This window comes from Dendrobates tinctorius, unplaced genomic scaffold, assembly GCF_039654945.1.
Source record: "Dendrobates tinctorius isolate UK_male_01 unplaced genomic scaffold, ASM3965494v1 ptg000060l, whole genome shotgun sequence".
Classification (NCBI taxonomy): domain Eukaryota; kingdom Metazoa; phylum Chordata; class Amphibia; order Anura; family Dendrobatidae; genus Dendrobates; species Dendrobates tinctorius.
In genome coordinates this window covers 8,652,901-8,675,858 of record NW_027361728.1, presented here as the reverse complement: position 1 = coordinate 8,675,858, position 22,958 = coordinate 8,652,901, and the positions used below count along the sequence as shown (strand labels likewise).

General features: G+C 40.3%; 1 protein-coding gene across 1 annotated transcript in view; it reads left to right on the top strand.

Moving 5' to 3' along the window:
- Positions 1–15,329, top strand: part of ATP13A4 (ATPase 13A4) — a 176,116-nt gene extending 160,787 nt beyond the window's left edge. The window contains exon 30 of the mRNA XM_073578661.1: positions 10,069–15,329. Within this exon, the coding sequence (XP_073434762.1) occupies positions 10,069–10,296 (228 nt within the window). The 3' untranslated portion in view covers positions 10,297–15,329. The remainder of the gene's footprint in view (positions 1–10,068) is intronic.
- Positions 15,330–22,958: the final 7,629 nt, after the last annotated feature.

Genomic DNA, 22,958 nt, shown 5'->3' with positions numbered 1-22,958 from the left:
AAAAAAGAATATTCACAGGTCTTATATCTGGGTTGTTTTTTGGACCTGGTAATTACAGTGGTCTGGACCACATTTATTACATCACAATCCCACTGTAAACACTAGAGTGGGAACTTGTTGCTGCATAAAAGGTTCCCAACCTATATTTATAATACTCACTGTTAAGTGGAGTAATTCTGCCCTCTGGGGTTCTGACTTCTAGGACAAAGATTGGTGGTGCCTATTTTTTCTGCCTGTCATTACGCAGAGGATCTGTAAGATTTATTAAATTTCCTGACTTACAAGACCAGTGTTTGATAGCATGGCGACTGGGGGCTTGAAATTCAAAGGACAAACCAACAGAACTCAAAAAACATGGAGTACTACAAAAACAAGGCAATCTGGCGACTCATCTAATCTACTTAGTCCCACTAAATCCAGGTTGCCCCTTAAAAGAGAAGGACAAGTGAAATCCTCATTGAATACTTCAAATGCCTGTCACGGTAAAGGGACACAAGGGAGATCGACACGTAGGGATTTACTCCCTGACTTCCCAAAGCAATACACAAAAATCTACTACAAAAGAGGGTACAAATACCGAGACAGGTAATACAGGAGAGGATATTATGGACATGTCACTCTCTAGCAAGAGGAAAAGCTTAGGAAAGGGGGCTCAGGGGAAAGGGGCTATAGCATTTGATTCTGATAGCACCTCAGAGGAATTTCCGCTTAATGGTAGCCCGACTAAACCCCTCCCAAAAAAGAATTCTCCAGAATCCTTCCACCAAGCTATCCCCTCATTTGATATGGTTAATTACGAGGTTTTCTTGGCCTCAGATAAACAAGTTTTGGAAGGAATCCTGGCCAACTTTTGCAAATCCTTAAAGGACTCGATTACAATGGGTTTTGAGTCGCAGAGAAATTTTATGCAGGAGGTCTGCGACAAATTTACAAATAGATTCGAGATAAATGAAAACCGAATTGAAAAAGTGGAAACTAAAACAGAGTCGCTCTTACAAAAAGATTCAGATCTGAAGGAGGAAATCACTTCTCTGAAATCCAAACTCACAGATCTAGTGTGGTGCCCCCAGGAGTATGGTTGCCACAGTGGCATTACCTTCCTCCTAGGGAGTGTGATGTCATGCTTGGAAGCAATGAAGGATCTCTCTGTCAGTTAATCACAACACACAACACAGTTCTCATTCCAGGCCAGCAGAGGGAGCTCTGAACCAAAACTGGGGGGAAGAGCTACTCTCTTGGGGCCAGGAAGGGGAAATTAGGAGTTCATGTGTGGACATGGAGGAGAGGAGCTGGAAGATTGAGCAGAGTTGAGTGCTCACTTCTAGCTATAGTGCATGATCTGGAGCCCGGTCTCCAAGGTTGTATGGATACTGATGTTCCTGCAGCAGAAACCGGAGGAATAGGAAGCTGTAAATGCTCTGTTCCCATATAAGACTCGGAGGCACAACAGCAACGGGTGAGCCAGAAGCAGAAGAAGGCTACAGCTGTCTGCCATACGAGGGAGTTCTAAATGAGAACAAGCAAGTGGAACTTCAGTGTAACACAGTACTGCAAGTACCTAAGATAAGTGCTAGAAAGGAGACTACACAACCCATCTGATAGAGAGATTCCTAAGTTGCTTCCAGGCCGGCCAGCCTCTGTTCCATCTGTAATCTGGAATTCTGGACTGCATTTACCAAACAAAGTAAAGGTAAAAGAAGCTGCACCCTATTGTGTCCTTGCCTCCTTCCTGCAAACTCTCCAGCACTGCTACATCTCTGTGCCAGACACTACACCCTCTTCCTCAAGACCTATCCTCTTCATCTACTCTGCCCTGGGACTGCAGCCCTACCTGTGGAGGGCTACAACATCATTGCTGCACCACACCATCTGTCCCAGAGGATCTGTTTGCAGCGTCGGCTTAACCCCTTTAATGCCAAGCACCACAGGTGGCGTCACGTATCATCCACTCATAAACTTTAACCAGCCACGCTTTAACCCCTTTTTACATGGACGCCCAGGGCCACGGACCGGGTCACCGCTACTGTGACACTTCTCTCTGAGATACCGGCCCGGTACCGAGTACCCCACTGCCCTGGCGGGCGATCCACTAGAAGATAGGAGTCGACACAATAACCTGAAAATCAGAGGAATCCCAGAGACCATCCTGCAAGACTATCTCTCTAATTACACAAAGGCCCTCTTTAAAAAGGCAGTCCTCTATTTATCGGAAAATACAGCTGACAATTGATAGGGTTCATAGGTTGCCACGCCCATGGGGTATACCGCCAGATAAACCTAGTGACACTATCTTGCATTTGCATTTTTTTAAACCAAGGACAAGCTGTTACGTTTTATAAGAGAGCGGGTGCCTTCCCAGCTCCTTATGAGCATATTAACATTTTTTCCGACTTCTCCAGAAATGCAACGGAGGCGAGGAAATCATTCTGAGAAGTGACTACTATGTTGAGAGACATGGACATGTCATATAGGTGAGGTTTTCCGACCAAACTAATTGTCTAGTTTAAGGGTAAGAACATCCCTCTACTTAATATCGATGAAGGTCGGGACTTCATTACCTTCCTTCACAAAGACCTTAGAGATAAAGTACTATTCCCTTTTGAAGTTCCTTCTTTAGAATTACTAGTTCTAACGTATTGCAATCTTACAGTATACTTTATATAGTTCTAGGCTGGTCATGTAGGACCTTTGCCGCATTTGTTTTACCCCCGAACTCAGAAGAGAAACTACGATAGTAGATTTCCTTCAAGGGGAACTCTATTTACTTATTTGTTTTCTATTTTGTTTCTTTTCCTTTTCTTACACACTTTCTCCAGACTACGTACCTTTTGTTTGAGCCCTAGAGTAGGAACGGATGGATATCAATATCCTCTCATATAATGTCAGAGGCCTTAATAGCCCATATAAAAGATATACAACGTGGAAAGCAATCAAGTTGTATCAAGCCGATGTTGCCTGTCTACAAGTGGTGAAGTTGGCGAGAGACAGCCACCCCACTTTCAAGCATAAACAATACCCTCCCATTTTCAAAGCACTGTGTGAAAAAAAGAGAGCTGGTGTCATAACAATTATCAGCAACAAAGTATCGATTCAATTAGTTAGTGAGGAAGCCTATATTAGAGGTCGATATCACATTCTTATTTGTACGCTCAATGGCAAATTATTTACAATCATCAATATTTATGCCCTAACAAAAAACAATTCCCATTTTTTAATAAATTAATACAAAAAAATTGACAAAGTTAAGAAAGGGGAATTGATGCTGGTTGGTGACTTTAATATTGTGCCTGATATATGTATGGACTCGTCCTCCCCAGCACGACTATCTTCCTCCTTTTTGAATAATTAGCTAATAAAAGATGAGTTGTTTGACGTCTTCACGTGCCTCAATTCGTCATCTCTAGAATACATGCATTATTCCGACATCCACAATTCAGCATCAAGAATTGACTTTTTCCTCACTTACATCTTTTCCTTGCCCAATTTCAGAAAATTGAAATCCTGAATAAGTCCTTCTCTGATCACACCCCGCTCATGTCAAAATTCAATGTAGGACCCTCGACACAGAACACTTTTCTCTGGAAAGTTAATCAGACCCTGCTTAAAATTCCCAAATATAGGCAAATTATAGAGGAAACCATCAGTAATTACTTTATTGAAAACTCTATAGGGGAAACAAATCCATTTACTTTATGGCAGGCGCACAAGGCTGTTGTTAGGGGATGCTTAATGCAGCTCTCTTCCAGATACAAAAAGGAAAGGAGAGAGAAAATTAACACGCTACAATTACAAATAAAATCAAAAGAGGAGCAACAGAACAGATTAGCTACCCCATCTCACGCCCTTCATCTAGAAATATTAAAATTACGGCCAGAACTTAGCTCACATATACTGACTGAATAGGCAAGAACTTAGCTCCTATATACTGACTGAATAGGCAAGAACTTAGCTCACATATACTGACTAAATACGATTCAACTCTTCGAGCTTCTAAATTTATTTCGTATTCGTCGTTAAATAAACCAACGAGACACATGATGGACAAGTTAAAACAAGAATGTGCAATTAGACGAATAAACAAGATCAAATCTTCATCAGGGACGGTTAAATCCCACCCGCAAGATATTGCAGATGTTTTTGCGGCATATTTTAGCGAGTTGTATAACTTAAAAAAAAGACTCCTCAACTCCAATTCCTGACCAATTAGTGATTACTTTAATAAAACACAGCCAGCAGTGGTTTAGGGAGGGAGAACCCCCATCGTGGATCGACTTAGAACTGGCTTCCAACACCTATATTCTGTTGCAAGATTTATTTTTTTCCTACATACTAAAACCTTCATTAAAAAGCCATACGCACCCAATTTTTCACGCTATCCTTGAGGCTTGGAGGAAATTTGCCAAATTAAAGAAAAAGAAAGATAGACTTTATTCTATACAAAACTTTCCCCTTAAACTACTTACAATGATTTATATGTTTTAGTTACCTAATGTATGGTTTGACTTAAATATTAATAAGGATGGGGATATATGGGACGGTACCTGCATTGCTTCTTTTTCCAGGATCAGAGATACGTTTCATATGCCATCAACGGAGTTTATGCCATACATGATTCTGAAAGACCACCTCCAAATATTCTTGAGTAGTAGATCTCTAAATTTGGAAAATGTTTCCTCCTTAGTGGGCAAACCTGCACACAGGAATAAATGGAGCCTTAAGATATTTATTTACATATTACTGGGGATAATATATTCTCTAAAAACTGTTATATGGCAAGGTGGGAAGCAGACCTAAAGATGACATTTCAGGAAGACAAATGGGAATCGGCAATAAAACACTCATATAGTTCCACTACATCTATGGCTTTGCATGAAACTTTCTTCAAGATCATGGTACGGTGGTACTTCACTCCAACTAGGCTATCTCATATTAACAAAGACATCTCTCCTTTATGCTGGAGGGACTGTAAATCACCGGGAAATCTCTATCACATTTTTTGGAGTTGTCCGAGTTTGAGAACTCTATGGACAGAGGTGAGAAACCATATAAATTTTCTATCTTCAGTTACAATAGATGTTACTCCCAGGATGGCACTCTTATCTCTGGACCTTGAAACCATTAGTCCATCAATAAAGCATATAGTAATAAACATTTTTCTTGTTGTTAAGAATTCCATCGCCTACTGGTGGAAAAAAACAAATGCGCCTGTGTTCTCAGATTGTTGAGACTTTGCGTTCACACAGCTTGATGGAGGAGAGGATAGCCTTTAACAATAACTCACTGAATAAATACAATCTTAAATGGGAAGTATGGAATTGCAAACTTTTGTAAAACTCTGTTAATACCCTTGGGCTATATCTAATGTAAATTGCATATGCACTAAGTATGGAACAAAATGCTATTACTTATATTTGTTAGCAAATATCTTTGTATTAGAACGGAGCACTCTATTTTTTATTTTTCCCTTGTTATTCCCCCTTTTCTCCCTATTAAATTACAAAATTAATAAAAATATTTAAAAAGGAAACAAAAACCATCAGGTCTGACGTGTTTCAGGTGCTTTAGTAGCACCCTTGCTCATAGGATACAAGACATAGTAAAGACCATACATAAATACTAACAAGGATCCATTCAGAGCAACAAATTCATTAATTACATATGCAACACTTGTGTTAGTGAACGTTGTAAAAGTGAACAATCAATAAATATAGAACAAATCGCTTCTGGAGTTCATACCTTTGGGGATTTCAGTATCTAATTTCAAAATCCAGTAAGCTTCATGGGTAGTTAGCAACCTTTGTTTATTTCCACCAATGACCGGATCATAAATTTTTTTCAAAGGCATAAAACGCAAAATGTAATACATCACCAGAATGGCAATTAACAAAATGTTTTGCTGCACCAAAATACCCGGCGTTTTTGTTTGAAATGTTCGAAAGGTGCTCAGCAATCCGTTTTTTTACTTTGCGAGTCGTGCAACCAATAGATTTTTTATTGCAAGCTAAGCAACAAATACAATAGATAACATAGTGAGTCACAATTAATGAAGGAAGAGACTGACTGAGAAAAAGATGAAATTGATGAAGATTTAATAATATAGTTTTATCTATCGCATAAAAACACGCATTGCAACGACTGCTAGAACATTTTAAAAAAACAGTGGTAGAAAGCCAAGAACAAGGGGTTAAATTCTGCCTCAATAAAATAGGCAAAAGGGCATTGCCCAGGCTACAGTTCCTTCTGGCTACATACCGACAACCATTTTTAATTTGTCATCCTGATTAATAATAGGTAAATCCTTTTTACAATAGCCTTAATAGAATTAAATTGAGGGCTGTAAGAGGTAGAAAAAATAACAACAGAATCAGAGTTAGCCAAACATTTGTGTTTGTGCGATGAAAAAACTCTAGGTTGATTTAAAGCTTGATTAAACGCATGTTTGATTACCTGTTTATTGTATCTTTTATCTAAAAGCCGCTGAGTCACAATCCGGCTTTCATTCAAAAATGTATCCTGGTGTGAATCAAACGTCTGGCTCTATTGGACTCACCATAGGGAAGGGCTTTTATGGTATGTTTGAGATGTGAAGAAGATAAAAGAAGAGAATTACCTGAAATATTTTTTTGCATACTGAAGTATGGATTTTATGAGTATCGGGATTGCCTAATAACAAAATGTCCAAAAAAGGGACACTATTGCCAATACCACTGATGGTAAAAGATAGATTTAAATTGTTGAAATTAAGAAACTCATGAAAACGCTCAATATCTGCACAGGGTCCTTGCCAAATGAATATCAGATCGTCTACATATCTGCCGAACCAGTCTATGTAATGAGAAAAAGGATTAAAATCAGAAAACAAAAAAATCTCTTCCCACCAAGCCATAAAAAGAATGGCCATGGAAGAGGAAAATTTCAAGCCCATCGGGGCACCAAGGATTTGTAAAAAATATTGTTTATTAAGCATAAAAATGTTATGTTCAAGGAGATATGTGAGCGATCTGATGAGAAACTGTTTCAATGCAGAAGAATAGTTACTATATTGATCTAGATGGTGCTTAATAGCCAAAATCGCTAAAAAATGCGGGATACAAGAAAAAAGATTTACCACATCACATGTAAATAAACAGTATTCATCAACCAAGAAAATGTCATCAAACGCCTCTAGAACAAAGAAGGAATCTTTCAGTTTGCCAGGAATCCTGGAGACAAATGGTTGTAGATGATTGTCTACCCAGGAACTCAAATTTTCATTAAGGTAACCGATACTTGATATAATGGGTCTGAGGGGAGGAGGAAAAACCTACTTATGTGTTTTGGGAAGTCCATGAAAAATTGGGGTTATAGGATAATCCGGTAATAACCATTTGCTAATTTTAGACTTGAGCACCCCAGAACTAATACCTTCATGAACAAAATATGATAATTTGAGTTTGAAACTACATGTGACTGATTAACAGACGTTTTCTTCCTTAATAAATTCATCTGAATCATTATCAACTTGCAATATGATATCCAGAAATGCAATCTTATTCTGATGTGCCTTATATGTCAATCTTATATTGAAAGGATTTTTATTTAGTTCACCCATAAAAAAATGACAATTCCGATTTGGTTCCTTGCCATATAAATAGTATATAGTCAATATACCTATGCCAACACTGCACCTGGTCAATGTTCAAAATTCCATCTTGGTGAAAGATGGACCTTTTTTCCAGAGACCAAGGAACAGGTTGGCATAGAACGGGCACAAACTGCCTCCATGGCTGTACCATGTTTTTGAAGGAAGAAACCATCTTTGAATACAAAAAGATTGAGATAGGATGAACTGTCACATATTGGGCTATCCCAGTTGCCATTTCACAGGAAGAAGTGGACTGCATTAATACCATGATGTGAAATAAATGTATAGAGATTCCACACCTCTGCCATCACTAGCCACATGTCCTGCTCAAGAAATATGCCATCAATTTTTTTTAAATATGTCAGTAGTATCTTGGACATGAGAGGGTAGTTTCTCCACTATAGGTTTCAAATAGAACTCAACTAACTCGCAGATGGGATCGCAAAATCCGCCAATCACAGAGACTGAGACGTCTAGGTGGATTAACTGGATCTATTTGCACCTTGAAGAGAAATATAGAGTAGGCACTTCAGAATGTTTTACCATTAATCCATCAAATACTTTTTCGTGATAACACCATTACCAAAAGCTTTCTCTAAAATGATATGTAACTCACTTTTGTGAGAAGAGAGAGGACAATAAAACAACTTTGTGTACGTGTCCTTGTCACTTAGCTGTTTGAAAGCTTCTCTTTTGTATTTAAAATTTGGACTTTAGTTTTTCTCTATGACAATAATTATTTTCAATAACATAATAATGCTGAATATCTTTTCTTGTTGTCTTTTCTCTTGAATTCTTCCTGGAAATTCAGGAGTTAATTGACTGTTACTATCCCACCTTCTGCAACGGGACTGTCCATACAGTGACACTGTCCAATCAGTACTAGCAGTGCCTTTATGTAGAGATACACCCATTTGACAAAATGAATAGTAGTACTCATTTATCTATTTATACAATTTTAAGAAATATAATAGAGGAACAGCAAAATGCACAGTTCTTAAAAAAAGTTATTATATAGGGAATATTCTACTATCAGCAATATCATTAAACAGGTGAAATTAATAATATATGCCACTTCCAGACAGGTACCCTCAGGATTAAGTAATTTTGATGCTCAGAGCAGTGTTCTGGCATCATGTGAATGTTACTGTGACACATAGTACTTTCTTAAAATTGTTCAGAAATGGTTTAGAAATGGTTTAGAGAAAATGGCAAAGAGTTTATAATATTGACTTTCACTTTTTACTGTATAAGATGTCAATACAACCGGGCATTTGTCGGCTCTGCTGTAAAATCAAGTCTGATCCATGAGTTACCCTCAAGCTTTGGTGGTTGAGATGAGCTGTAAGATGTAGGACCTACATAATAAAGATGGCAGGTTTTTAATTTAGGTTTGATGAGTGTGGTTTTTGTTATGAAGTATAGCTGATCAAAGATTAAAGTTAGAAAAATGACACTATAAAATGTTCAGATCACAACTGTCAGGGGTTTACCGAGACAGAGAAGAGCCAGAAGATTGCAGCATCTGATTTCTCCTACTCCTGCACTAATTAAAAGCACTTCAACTTCTTATTAAACGGTTTAAATTTCTTTTGACAGTGCAGGGGTTAATCTGCTCAGTTTTGGGCTCCTGGAGCATTAAGGCTCTCAGCTGTGCACTGTTAGCCACTCCCATCTCCTATATAAACTAGGTCCTGGCTCATTGTCAGAGCAGCTTTTGCTGTATAACTGGAGGTTGTTGTTGGTTATTATAGGAGAAGGTGTTTGGTGGGTTTATCTGTCACTGTTGCTAGGTTTGAAGTGTGTGATTATTCCCTTTCTTCTCCTACTTTGGTATAACCATATCTTCCACTCGCGATACAATCCTCTGTTATATGTGTGAGTATATTTGTAAGTTTGCCATTTTTTGTTACCTCTGTTCATATTACCTTGTTAGTCTGGTTGGTGTACTATTGTATACTACTATTCAATACAAATTGAGATTCTGGCTTGGCTTTTATCCTGTCATGTAACAAGGCTCGTTAAAGGGTCAACATTGACTCTTAGGATTTCTACTTCCAATAGGTGGCACTAGAGTTCTAGTCCTCTTCCTCTCTGAAGAGACAATTTACATAATTAGCATATTTCCCAGAGGAGCATTGTGGCTTTAAGTCTCCTCATCTCGACATGCTTAGCATGTCATTCTCCACAAGGAGAAATGATATTTCTTGGATATAAGTTATATCAATGAAATTTTACCACTACCATGAAGTACAATATGTCACGAGAAAACAATGTCAGAATCACCGGGATCCATGGAAGAGTTCCAGAGTTATTACCTCATAAAGGGACAGTGGTCAGAATTGTGAAAATTGGCCCGGTCATTAACGTGCAAACCACCCTTGGGGGTAAAGGGGTTAATGATGGTAAACTAAATTAATTATTTTTTTTTCTTACTTTTCCAGGAAACACTAATTGAGAACATTAAACTCTGGAATTTGTTAAAACGACTGACAAACTACAAATCGAAAAGTCCATATAAGAAGCTACGACGCTTATTGTCAAAAGACCCTGACTGGCCTCCACTCAACCATAAGGAAGTTGCAATTCCTACTGACATAGCACTCACAAGTGAACTGGGAGATTATGTGAACCCAAGTTTTGAGATCAATGAGAATCCATGCCAAAATTAGCAAATTGTTTTCTGGCTTTACTTTTATTCCTTATTTATTGCTCCATTCATCCCTTCTATGTTTAAAAGTCTCTAATATAAAAATTACAAAGCCATATGCAATCAACAATAATCATCCCAGGTCACTGGAATATTTGCATTTTATCAATTTTAAGACTAATACATCTGGGATCAGCATTAAATGTAGTAGGCATATTTTCTATGTAAAACATGAAATGCTTCTAGGCTGTACGATTCTTCATTTTTAACCCTCTGTCAGGAACAATGCCTTCACTAACGAGTTCAGGTACAATCCGCCTGTCAGGTGCAGGCTAGAAAATTGCCTATAATATCTAATTTTCTCAATTTCAGTGCTCTAAAAGTGATCAGTGACCTTCATAGGGATGTAATGTAAGAGAGTACACGTAATCAGGTGCAAAAAAACCCCCATTTACTTACCATAAAAGTAATTACGTGCACACATTTCACAACTCCCGCCAAATAGCCCCCAGTTTTCATCACAAAACTATTTTTAAAAAGTAAATATAGGGGATATATACTTTAATTTTAAAGTACCTAACATGGTATTAGATACATATTCATTCAAAATTACATGTTAAAGGTTCACCAGAAAAAAACACATTTGCAAAGAGCAAGAATTGCACATCATTTTTGCATGTGTCAGGCAGATTGCATTATGACATTTGTGACATTCATAATTAGAAAGCCTTTTGTGTCCGCTTTCCATGGTGCAGGTGGTGCATCTTCTTCTTTTGGGAGGTGGTGGATTTTCACTATCATCTTCTTGGCGGAATCTTTTGAGCTGAACTTGAAGGCGAGAGGGGATACCGATAGTTTTCATACTTCTCCTGCGTAACTCTCCAAGCACTAGTTCATGGGCCAATTTTTTCAGATAGGCTTTTCTACAGAGTGGTGCAAGCTGGTTTTCAAGGTAAATCGCTTGTGAATTTATAGTACCCAAATTCAACATAATGAAAAATATGACCATTGGCCAACGCCCGGAGTTTTTGAGTTTAGATTCTGATGCTGAAATTTGAACACATCTGATAAGCTGTATCAACACCCCCTTTGGTTGCTTGTGCTTCAGACCCAGGATTGATGGCATCATCATCATGAAGTGTTGAGACAAGAATTACATTTTCTTTTTACGCGGTACATAGGAAACCAAAACCTTTCCATTACTGAATGCAAACATACTGCTGTACTGTTTTCTCCCTTTCACATTTACAAACTGTGGTGGCAATTCTTTTTTCTTACAGTACCTACATATGAAAGCTTCTTTTCAGATAATCAGTCAGATCACAATTTGAAAGCCAATTGTCAGCTGTAATATTGTGACATGATCCAAATAAGGGCTCAGCCATTCTTTTCACAACATCACTGGGTTTGCTGCTGACACGATATCGACTTCCTGGCTGCTTTCCTGCATAAATTTCTAGGTTGTATGTGTAGGTCTTCCTTGCATCAACAAGGGCATACATTTTAATTCCGTATTTGCTAGGCTTTAATGGTATGTATTGACAAAATGAATGCATATCTGCCACGAAAACCAGGGAGCATTTCGTCAATAGTGATGTTCTAACCAGGGCAATAGCTTTTCTTAGAGCTTTCAACAAATTTTTGGATTAAATCGCGAATTGGAGCAAGCTGGTGATATGTTTTACGCTGAGTTCGGGTAGTTCTGTCGTCAAACCGAAGGCAACAAATTAGAATCTCGAATCTTTTTAAACACATAACATGGCCAAATTTTTCTATTTCATCACGATCTATACCCCAAAGTTCCTCTAAATGTTGACGATTTGCACTATAAGCTCCTGCAATGTATAACAATCCCAAAAAGCCTTCAGTTCTGTTTCATCTGTAGGCTTGATGATTCTGTTGCTGATGAATTTGCCCTTTATAGTGTCTATATATCGATTTGTGTATGTGACAATAGTGTCATCTGTGAATAAACTATCCCAGCATTCAGCTGCAGTTTTTGCACTCCTTGCTGTTCCTTTAATTGCAGGAAGGTGAGTGAGAATGTTTTTAGGTTCCCTACATTTAGTTTGAATTGGTGGCTTATTGCTCCATTTGTTTTTTTTTATCTCTTCCAGGGCCGGACTGACCATTTGGCAATTCTGGCAAATTCCAGAAGGGCCTGTCTGGTCGTGGGCCGCTTGTCTGCTACGTTGTTAACAGAATCGGTGTTCTCAAGACACCCATACTGTTAAGAGTTGTGACGAAGCACCAAGTCGCTGACTCCGTCACTTACCCCAGCAGTCCACGATTATCATTAGAAATATTGGTGTGGTAGTAAATCTTGCTTTCCTCCATCCAGGGTAGTATTAGTAATATATCCCATCTGGTGCTTGGGGACGGGGACAGCATGGGCCTGTATGACTTCAAATGCCAGGGCTGAATTTCAGCCCCAGTCCGTACCTGATCTCTTCTCATACAATATGTTTCTATATCTTCTTCATCCTCATCATCACTCTGAACATCTTGCTCTGTTTCAGAATCAATTTCACATACTTCCACCTCATCATGAGAATCAATCTCACCTTCTTCTTCTAAATCCTCATACAGTGTGGGGTCTGTATCATCATCATCATCACCATCTATCAGCATCTTCACTTAATCAACATGAATGGTGTTTTGACAAATTATACATTTTCCTCTCCATTTTTGCAGATAATCTGAAGTAAGAGAGACAATATGTATTAAGGAACAATGTGCCTGAGAAGCAAAATTCATTTGTAAGAAAACCTTACTTATTTCTGTGAAATATTCACAAACTTTGCACTATCAATTCATAAAACAAGCTAAATTAACAATTGTGAGGACTAAAACATAAAATACCAACCTTATATACTGTGACATGTTTGGGAACAATGTATCTGAGAAGCCAGCACAGTTATAGCTGCTCTTCTGAGTGTCTGCAGTACAACTGTGACATCAGGTTTCACAAAGCATCAAGAGTCAGGAAGGTATTGGGGGGTAGGGGATTTCCTGACAGTCTGGTGAGAAGGGAGAAATAAACCTAAAAGAGCTGCACCTGTCAGATCAGTTGCTCCTGACAGAGGAATTAATAGTAATATGATGCAGTTTCTTTTAGAATGTATAGAAATGTTTTTATATTGGCCACAAATAAATGTATATCTCCTCATTGTAAAATTTGTAGTTTACAGAAAAAGGTATACAATGTGATCTAAAAAATATGGATGAAAGGTAGCATGCATATTTCTTAAAGCACCACTCTAGCCTTTTTTAACACATGTTAGTGTAATTCTTATAGTTACATACTTGCTGATCGGCATCTTTATATGTTTTCAACCCCACTCCAGTCACAACCGATGCAACATAATGGCTTTTGTTAGCCTCCAGATCGTTGTGTTTTTTAAGTCAATTTTCTCAAAGTAGTCTATGGGACAAGGCTACAGAGCTTCTTTTTGAGGTCCCATAGACTTCCACTGAGAAGATTTATATTAAAAAAGTCACTTCCACTTCACACCACACAGTAACCACTGTGTGATTTGGCAGGTCACAATTGCAGTCACATGGTGCCTGACAGGGGCTGAAAATGGGAAAAAATGGCTATCAGTGAATATGACATAACCTGCATTACACTCACCTATATGATCCCTAACAAAGAGATAAAAAAGAGCACTTGAGTGGTTCTTTTAGCAAATGTCTGAAAGATTGGGTACATCAACTACAACTAGATAGTGATCCCCAACTGTGTCTATGTGGAAACCCCTGAATCTTCTTTCACTCATGGGTAAAGGATTCCTCTTTTCCATTCTACCTCAAAATAGCTTGTGTAGGTGCTAAAAAAGCAATAGATAATCCATTTTCTAGTATAGCAGCAAAAAATGAGCACACTGAAATTGGCTTGCCATCCATAATGAATTACATACAGTGGTGCGGAAAGTATTCAGACCCCTTTTAAATTTTTCACTCTTTGTTTCATTGCAGCCATTTGGTAAATTCAAAAAGTTCATTTTTTCTCATTAATGTACACTCTGCACCCCATCTTGTCTGAAAAAAACCCCAGAAATGTAGAAATTTTTTCAAATTTATTAAAAGAGAAAAACTGAAATATCACATGGTCATAAGGATTCAGACCCCTTACTCAGACACTCATAGTTGAGTCGCATGCTGTCCATTTCCTTGTGATCCTCCTTGAGATAGTTCTGCTCCTTCATTGGAGTACAGTTGTGTTTAATTAAACTGATAGGACTTGATTTGCAAAGGCACACACCTGTCTATATAAGACCTCATAGCTCACAGTGCATGTCAGACCAAATGATAATCATGAGGTCAAAGGAACTGGCCAAGGAATTCAGAGACAGAATTGTGGCAAGGCACAGATCTGGCCAAGGTTACGAAAGAATTTCTGCAGTAGTCAAGGTTTCTAAGGGCACAGTGGCCTCCATAATCCTTAAATGGAAGAAGTTTGGGACCACCAGAAGTCTTCACAGACTTGGGTGTCCAGCCAAACTGAGCAATTGTGGGAGAAGAGCCTTGGTGAGAGGGGTAAAGAAGAACACCAAGATCACTGTGGCTGGCCTCCACAGATGCAGTAGGGAGATGGGAGAAAGTTCCACAAAGTCAACTATCACTGCAGCCTTCCACTACACCTGTAATAGTTGCTGCACTCATACCATCTACAATAGCAGAGCCAATAAGTCTAGGGATTGATTGACTGCAGTCATCACGGGCACTATAGTTCTGGTGACTATTTTGTACCTGTAAACGTCACCTGTTAGTTTGCAAGGATAGAGAATAAAGAAAAGTCTCTGAAGTACAATATGCTATAATATAATTCTTTCTGCATTTTTTTTACATTTCTTTTGATTGTATTGGGTGTATGTGTATATTTCTATTAGGCATTAAATTAATAATAGTCCCTGTCTCCTGACCAGAAATATTAATACATTAATGTATTATACGTGTAAATACAAATGTAGATAAGATGTTTTGTGAACAATGTACTTGCGGTCATCTGATTATGTCAGTCTGTTAATAAAGTTAGATTATGTGCAAAAGTTATTTATTTCGAAAAATTGCCTTAATTAGTAGGATCCAGACAGTGGTGGCAAGTACTCTGAATAAGCTATTGGCATAACAGAATTAAAGGAGTTTGTCTGGCTTTAGGCAGTCACTCTAAGTGACTGCAAACTTGTGAATACTCACAGCATGTGCACTGTGAGGATTCTCCGATGCTGCCATGGGGAGCGGCGGCCATGTGAACGCAAATTTGTGATTTGCATAAATGCCGTCATGTGCCGACTATATGAGAGCGGTCTCGCATAATGCATTTGGCAAATCCGGATAAGTCTAGTTGGAATGTGACCGTAAGTATGCAAATCACATGCCTCCCAACAAGGGAGAATCCTCACAGCACGCAGTGCTCGTGATGGGAGAATTTGCAGACTTGTAGTACAAGTCTGGTCAATCCCTGTAATGGTAAGTGTGCTAACAGTAGGGATGCTGAGACTTGCTTGAATAATAGTAACAAAAAATCTGCAAACCTGTTTTTTTTACGTCTGTAACAATTCATATTGATCATGGTGTTTACGTGGCCAAAAAACCCCCCCATGCTCCAGCTCATGATCACATGGCAACAACTACCAAACCTTTATAAAATCTGTGTGCGCTTCTAGTACTTCCTTGACCAGGAGTACATTCACTGGAGGCTGAGAAAAGTGTGCTAACCATGGGACCACAGGTTTTAGTCTCCTATAAAACCACTATAGTTGTTTATGTTTACCCGTTCACCACCATAGACCACCATAAATGTGCATATAACCCAACTGAACACTATGAATGTGGTCTCTACCCTATACCATCTGAGATGTTTCAGCCTCCTATTGTAAGAGATATAACCTTCATGACAGTACTTCTGTGCCCGGACTGTTACACCGAGCTTCACTGGTAGCAGAGATCAGAGATCATTGTTGCCTGTTACATAGGAGTGAAATTAATTTCTAACCACAGAGAAGGGTAGATAACACACTTTCACAATAACTCTTTTGCTTATCAGATTGTTTTCTCTTTGTATCATTTACATACCTTGTATTTTGGTGTTTTATTTATTAGGCTATGTTTGATACATTTTTTGATTGTGTTCATTGAACAGTGCAGATTCACCGCGTCCAATACATTCTATGCGTAAAATTTCTCCTCAAGAGAAATTGACATTCTGCGGTCTGGAGAGACACGCCGCTTCTCCATCTCCGCAGGTGATCTGTGGTTGTTTCTTGAAATCCCATCTACTATGCTGTAACATCTGGACACTGCAGGTTGGATGCTGCACAAGTATGCGGCATTCAACCCGCAGTGTTTATTGATCGTGGGCACATATCTTTATAGGATACTATTGATGATTCCCACTTTGGTGACTATTAGGCTATGCACCCACTTATGCAGAAAAAAACTGTTTTTTGTGTGTTTTTTTGCGTGTTTGTTTGCGCGATTTTTTGCGCTTTTTTGTGCGTTTTTACAGGAGCATCCTTCTGCTCATAGAATATAGTTAGAAATGCAGATTTTTCCACGAAATTAATTAGCATGCTGCGTTTTTTACCGCAATGCGTTTTTTTAGCTGAAAAAAACACATCAATGTGCACAAAAAGTGCGGAATTCATTAAAATGAAAGGGATGCTTCTTGTAAGCGTTTTTTAAGCGTTTTTGCCAGTAAAAACGCTTAAAAAACACAAAAAAAACACTTAAGTGGGTACACAGCCTTACATTTATAATGCCGATGTAATTTTGGTTGTGTTGCAAAGAATGAAGCAGGAATGGAATATACACTCACTGGCCACTTTATTAGGTACACCTGTCCAACTGTGTGTTAAGACTTAATTTCTAATCAGCCAATCACATGGCGGCAACTCAGTGCATTTAGACATGTAGACATGGTCAAGACAATCTCCTGCAGTTCAAACCGAGCATCAGTATGGGGAAGAAAGGTGATTTGAGTGCCTTTGAACGTGGCATGATTGTTGGTGCCAGAAGGGCTGGTCTGAGAATTTCAGAAACTGCTGATCTACTGGGATTTTCACGCACAACCATCTCTAGGGTTTACAGAGAATGGTCCGAAAAAGAAAAAAAATCCAGTGAGCGGCAGTTCTGTGGCCGGAAATGCCATGTTGATGCCAGAGGTCAGAGGAGAATGGGCAGACTGGTTCGAGCTGATAGAAAGGCAACAGTGACTCAAATTACCACCCGTTACAACCAAGGTAGGCAGAAGAGCATCTCTGAACGCACAGTGCGTCGAACTTTGAGGCAGATGGGCTACAGCAGCAGAAGACCACACTGGGTACCACTCCTCTCAGCTAAGAACAGGAAACTGAGGCTACAATTTGCACAAGCTCATCGAAATTGGCCAGTAGAAGATTGGAAAAACGTTGCCTGGTCTGATGAGTCTCGATTTCTGCTGCGACATTCGGATGGTAGGGTCAGAATTTGGCGTAAACAACATGAAAGCATGGATCCATCCTGCCTTGTATCAACGGTTCAGGCTGGTGGTGGTGGTGTCATGGTGTGGGGAATTTTTTCTGGGCACTCTTTGGGCCCCTTGGTACCAATTGAGCATCGTTGCAATGCCACAGCCTACCTGAGTATTGTTGCTGACCATGTCCATCACTTTATGACCACAATGTACCCAACATCTGATGGCTACTTTCAGCAGGATAATGCGCCATGTCATAAAGCTCGAATCATCTCAGATTGGTTTCTTGAACATGACAATGAGTTTACTGTACTCAAATGGCCTCCTCAGTCACCAGATCTCAATCCAATAGAGCATCTTTGGGATGTGGTGGAACAGGAGATTCGCATCAGGGATGTGCAGCCGACAAATCTGCGCCAACTGTGTGATGCCATCATGTCAATATGGTCCAAAATCTCTGAGGAATGCTTCCAGCACCTTGTTGAATCTCTGCCACGAAGAATTGAGGCAGTTCTGAAGGCAAAAGGGGGTCCAACCCCTTACTAGCATGGTGTACCTAATAAAGTGGCCAGTGAGTGTACAAAAATCACATTAAATTTTCTTTACTGGAAATAGTATGAGAAAATAATTATTATGGCTAAAAATAACAACCTATTGGTTTCCAAGCCTCCTCGTTCCATTTTAGTTTCCAAAATATACTTAGTTGCATTGTTGTCATAAGCATCTGTCTCATATATTGTCTAGACTAAACATTCTATGTGGAAGCCAATGGTTTTTAACCCCTTAGTGACAGGGACAATTTTGTACTTGATGACCAAGACAATTTTTACAATTCTGACCACTGTCAATTAATGAGGTTATAGCTCTGGAACGCTTCAACGGATCCCACTGATTCTGAGAATTTTTTTTCCTGACATATTGTACTTCATCTTAGTGGTAAAATTTATTCAATATGACTTGTGTTTATTTATGAAAAAAATGGAAATTTGGCAAAAATACAGAAAATTTTGCAATTTTAAAGCTTTTAATTTTTATGCCCTTAAATCAGAGAGTCATATCACACAAAATAGTTTATAAATAACATTTCCCACATGTCTACTTTACATCAGCACAATTTTGGAAACATAATTTTTTTTTGCTAGGACGTTATAAGGGATAAAAGTTGACCAGCGATTTCTCATTTTTCCAATAGAATTTGCAAACCATTTTTTTAGGGACCAACTCACAGAAAATACCCAAAAGTGACATCATTCTAAAAACTGCACCTCTCAAGGTGCGCAAAACCACATTCAAGAAGTTTATTAACCCTCCAAGTGGTTCACAAGAACTAAAGCAATGTGGAAGGAAAAAATTAACATTTTTTTTCACAAAAAAATTTGCTTTGGAGCCAAACTTTTATTTTCACAAGGGTATCAGGAGAAAATGGACCACACAATTTGTTGTGCAATTTCTTCTGAGTACGCCCAAATCCCATATGTGGGAGAAAGCCACTGTTTGGGCGCATGGCAGGGCTCAGAAGGGAGGGAGCACCATTTGACTTTTTGAACACAAAATTGGCTGGAATCAATGGCGAGCGCCATGTCGCATTTGGAGACTCCCTGATGTACCTAAACAGTGGACACAACCCTATTCTAACTCCAACCCTAACACATCCCTAACCCCAACACACCCCTAACCATAATCCCAACCCTAACCACAACCCTAACCCCAACACCACCCTAACCCCAATGCCACGACTCTATCCTCAACACAACCCTAACCCCAATACAACCTCAACCCTAACCCTAGCCCAACCATAACCCTAGCTCTATCCCTAGCCCCAACCCTAACATTCATCCAACCCTAACCTTAGCTCGAACCCCAACCCTAGACCCAACCCTAACTTTAGCCCCAACCCTAACCCTAGCCCAACTCTAACCTTAGCTCTATTCTCAACCCTAACCCTGGCTCCAACCCTAACTCTAGCTATAACCTCAACCATAACCCTAAACCTAACCCAAATTTTCATCATTGTGATAGGGTCTATCACAGTGATCAAAATGAACCAATAGTAAAAAATCTATTGTTGCCGGGTACCGGCAGGCAGATCTCGGCCAGCGCACTGCGCATGCGCCCGCCATTTTCTTCCCGGAAGAAGACGACAGGGGCCGAGGGACAGGACCGGGGGATGCAGGAGGTGCCGGGGCTCAGGGGACCCCATTTCTTTCTCCTCTGATGTGCTTGAACATAGAGGAGAGAGAAATTAATGGTAAATCTGACATTCTTGTGGTCACCATTATTCGGTGAATAACGGGGATCGCAACTCTGGGGATGGTAAGAAAAGACCTGAATTATGTTCTCCGGGATCTCAGCTACCCCCGGTAGCCGAGACCTTGGAGATTTTATGATGCTGGGGGGCGCTATAGCGTTATTTCTCAGCACCGTTAAAAAGCAGCGCTGAGGAATAAGTACCCTTAACTGCCGCCATTAAAAGGCGCATTGGCGGTCATTAACATGTTAAGAAGAAAAGGTTTAACAAGTAATTGGCAACCCTGCTCCCATCACATATCAATCGACAGTAAAAAAATAAATTTCATGCTGTCATTTTTTTTTCAGGCTGAAGAAAATTATACAGATTATTTTTAATGTATTTATCATTATTTACAGTTTACAGCAGGGCCGGACTGGCCATCTGACAATTCTGGCAAATGCCAGAAGGGCCTGTTTTGTCGTGGGCCGCCTTGTCTGCTAAGTTGCTGTTAGGAACGGCAGAACACACTAAATAAAAATAAATAATAAAGTGCGTTCGCCGCTCGGGGTCCACCGTGCAGTAGGTGTTACACCGCTGCTAGGTATTATTGTTATTATTATTTATTGTTATAGCACCATTTATTCCATGGCGCTTTACATGTAAGGAGGGGTATACATAATAAAAACAAGTACAATAATGTTAAACAATACAAGTCATAACTGTTACAGGAGGAGAGAGGACCCTGCTCGCGAAGGCTCACAATCTACAAGGGATGGGTGAGAATACAGTAGGCGAGGGTAGAGCTGGTCATGCAGCGGTTTGGTCGATCGGTGGTTAATGCAGGTTATAGGCTTGTCGGAAGAGGTGGGTCTTCAGGCTCTTTTTGAAGGTTTCGATGGTAGGTGAGAGTCTGATATGTTGTGGTAGAGAGTTCCAGAGTAGGGGTGATGCGCGAGAGAAATCTTGCATACGATTGTGGGAAGAGGAGATAAGAGGGGAGTAGAGAAGGAGATGTTGTGAGGATCGGAGGTTGCGTGCAGGAAAGTACCGGGAGACGAGATCACAGATGTATGGAGGAGACAGGTTGTGGATGGCTTTGTATGTCATGGTTAGGGTTTTGTACTGGAGTCTCTGGGCAATGGGGAGCCAGTGAAGGGATTGACATAGGGGAGAAGCTGGGGAATAGCGGGGGGACGGGTGGATTAGTCGGGCAGCAGAGTTTAGAATAGATTGGAGGGGTGCGAGAGTGTTCGAGGGGAGGCCACAGAGCAGGAGGTTGCAGTAGTCAAGGCGAGAGATGATGAGGGCATGGACTAGGGTTTTTGCAGATTTTTGGTTGAGGAATGAATGGATTCGTGAAATATTTTTGAGTTGAAGTCGGCAGGAAGTGGAAAGGGCTTGGATATGTGGTTTGAAGGAGAGATCAGTGTCAAGGATTACCCCGAGGCAGCGAGCTTGTTGGACTGGGGAGAGTGGGCAGCCATTTACCGTAATGGATAGGTTCGTTGGGGGGGTCACGTGAGATGGGGGAAAGATGATGAATTCTGTTTTGTCCATGTTAAGTTTCAGAAATCTAGCGGAGAAGAAGGATGAAATAGTGGACAGACATTGAGGGATTCTGGTTAGTAGGGAGGTGACATCTGGTCCAGAGATGTAGATCTGTGTGTTATCAGCATAGAGATGATACTGAAAGCCATGAGATTCTATGAGCTGTCCCAGGCCAAAGGTGTAAATGGAGAAGAGCAGGGGTCCTAGGACTGAACCTTGTGGGACTCCGACAGATAGGGGGCGAGGTGAGGAGGTGGTGTGTGAGTGGGAGACGCGGAATGTCTGGTCTGTTAGGTATGATGAGATCAAGGATAGGGCCAAGTCTGTGATGCCAAGGGATGAGAGGGTCTGTAATAATAGGGAATGGTCCACTGTGTCAAAGGCAGCCGACAGGTCCAGGAGGATGAGGACAGAGTAGTGTCGCTTGCTCTTGGCAGTTAAGAGGTCATTGGTGACCTTAGTAAGGGCAGTTTCAGTGGAGTGGTGTGACCGGAAGCCAGATTGTAAGCGGTTGAAGAGGGAGCAAGAAGAGTGATGGGAGGACAGTTCAAGGTAGACGTGTTGTTCCAGTAGCTTGGAGGCATAGGGGAGAAGTCATATAGGGCGATAGCTAGATACAGAGGATGGGTCAAGAGAGGGCTTTTTGAGGATAGGTGTGATGGAGGCATGTTTAAAGCTTATGGGAAAAACACCAGTTGTTAGTGATAGGTTGAAGAGATGGGTTAGTGTTGGGATGAAGACTGTGGTGAGGTTTGGGATGAAGTGGGATGGGATCGGGTCAAGTGCACAGGTGGTGAGATGTGATCTTGAGAGTAGAGTGGAAAGTCAATCTTCTGTAATAGTGGAGAAGTTGGTTTTGGAGGTGGAGGGCTGGGAAGTTGGGAGGAGGGGCTCTGGGGGTTGTTGACCAAAACTGTCTCTGATGTTATCAATCTTCTGCTTGAAAAATGAGGCAAAGTCTTCAGCTGAGATGAGTGGGGAGGAAGGAGGTGCTGGGGGACGGAGGAGAGAATTGAAGGTGTTGAATAACTGTTTAGGATTGTGAGACAGGGAGGATATGAGAGATGAGAAGTAGGTTTGTTTAGCTGTGGCAAGTGTGGTCCTGAAAGTAGTGAGGGATTGTTTGAATGCGATGAAGTGCTCGTTGGAGTGGGATCTTTTCCATCTGCGCTCAGCAGCCCTGGAAGCTCGCCTCAGTTCTTTGGTCAGGCTGGTGTGCCAGGGTTGTCTATTGATTTTGCGAGCTTTGGTATGTGTAAGTGGGGCAGCAGATTCCAAAGCTACAGCTATTGTGGTGTTATATAGAGCAGCAGCATCATCCGCATTGTGTAAGGAACTTATATCTGTGAGAGGGAGGAGGGATTCAGAGAATGAGTGTAGGTCAAGGTGTTTAAGATTTCTGCGAGGGTGTGAAAGTTTGTGGGGTGGGGATTGTAGACATGGAGTGGAG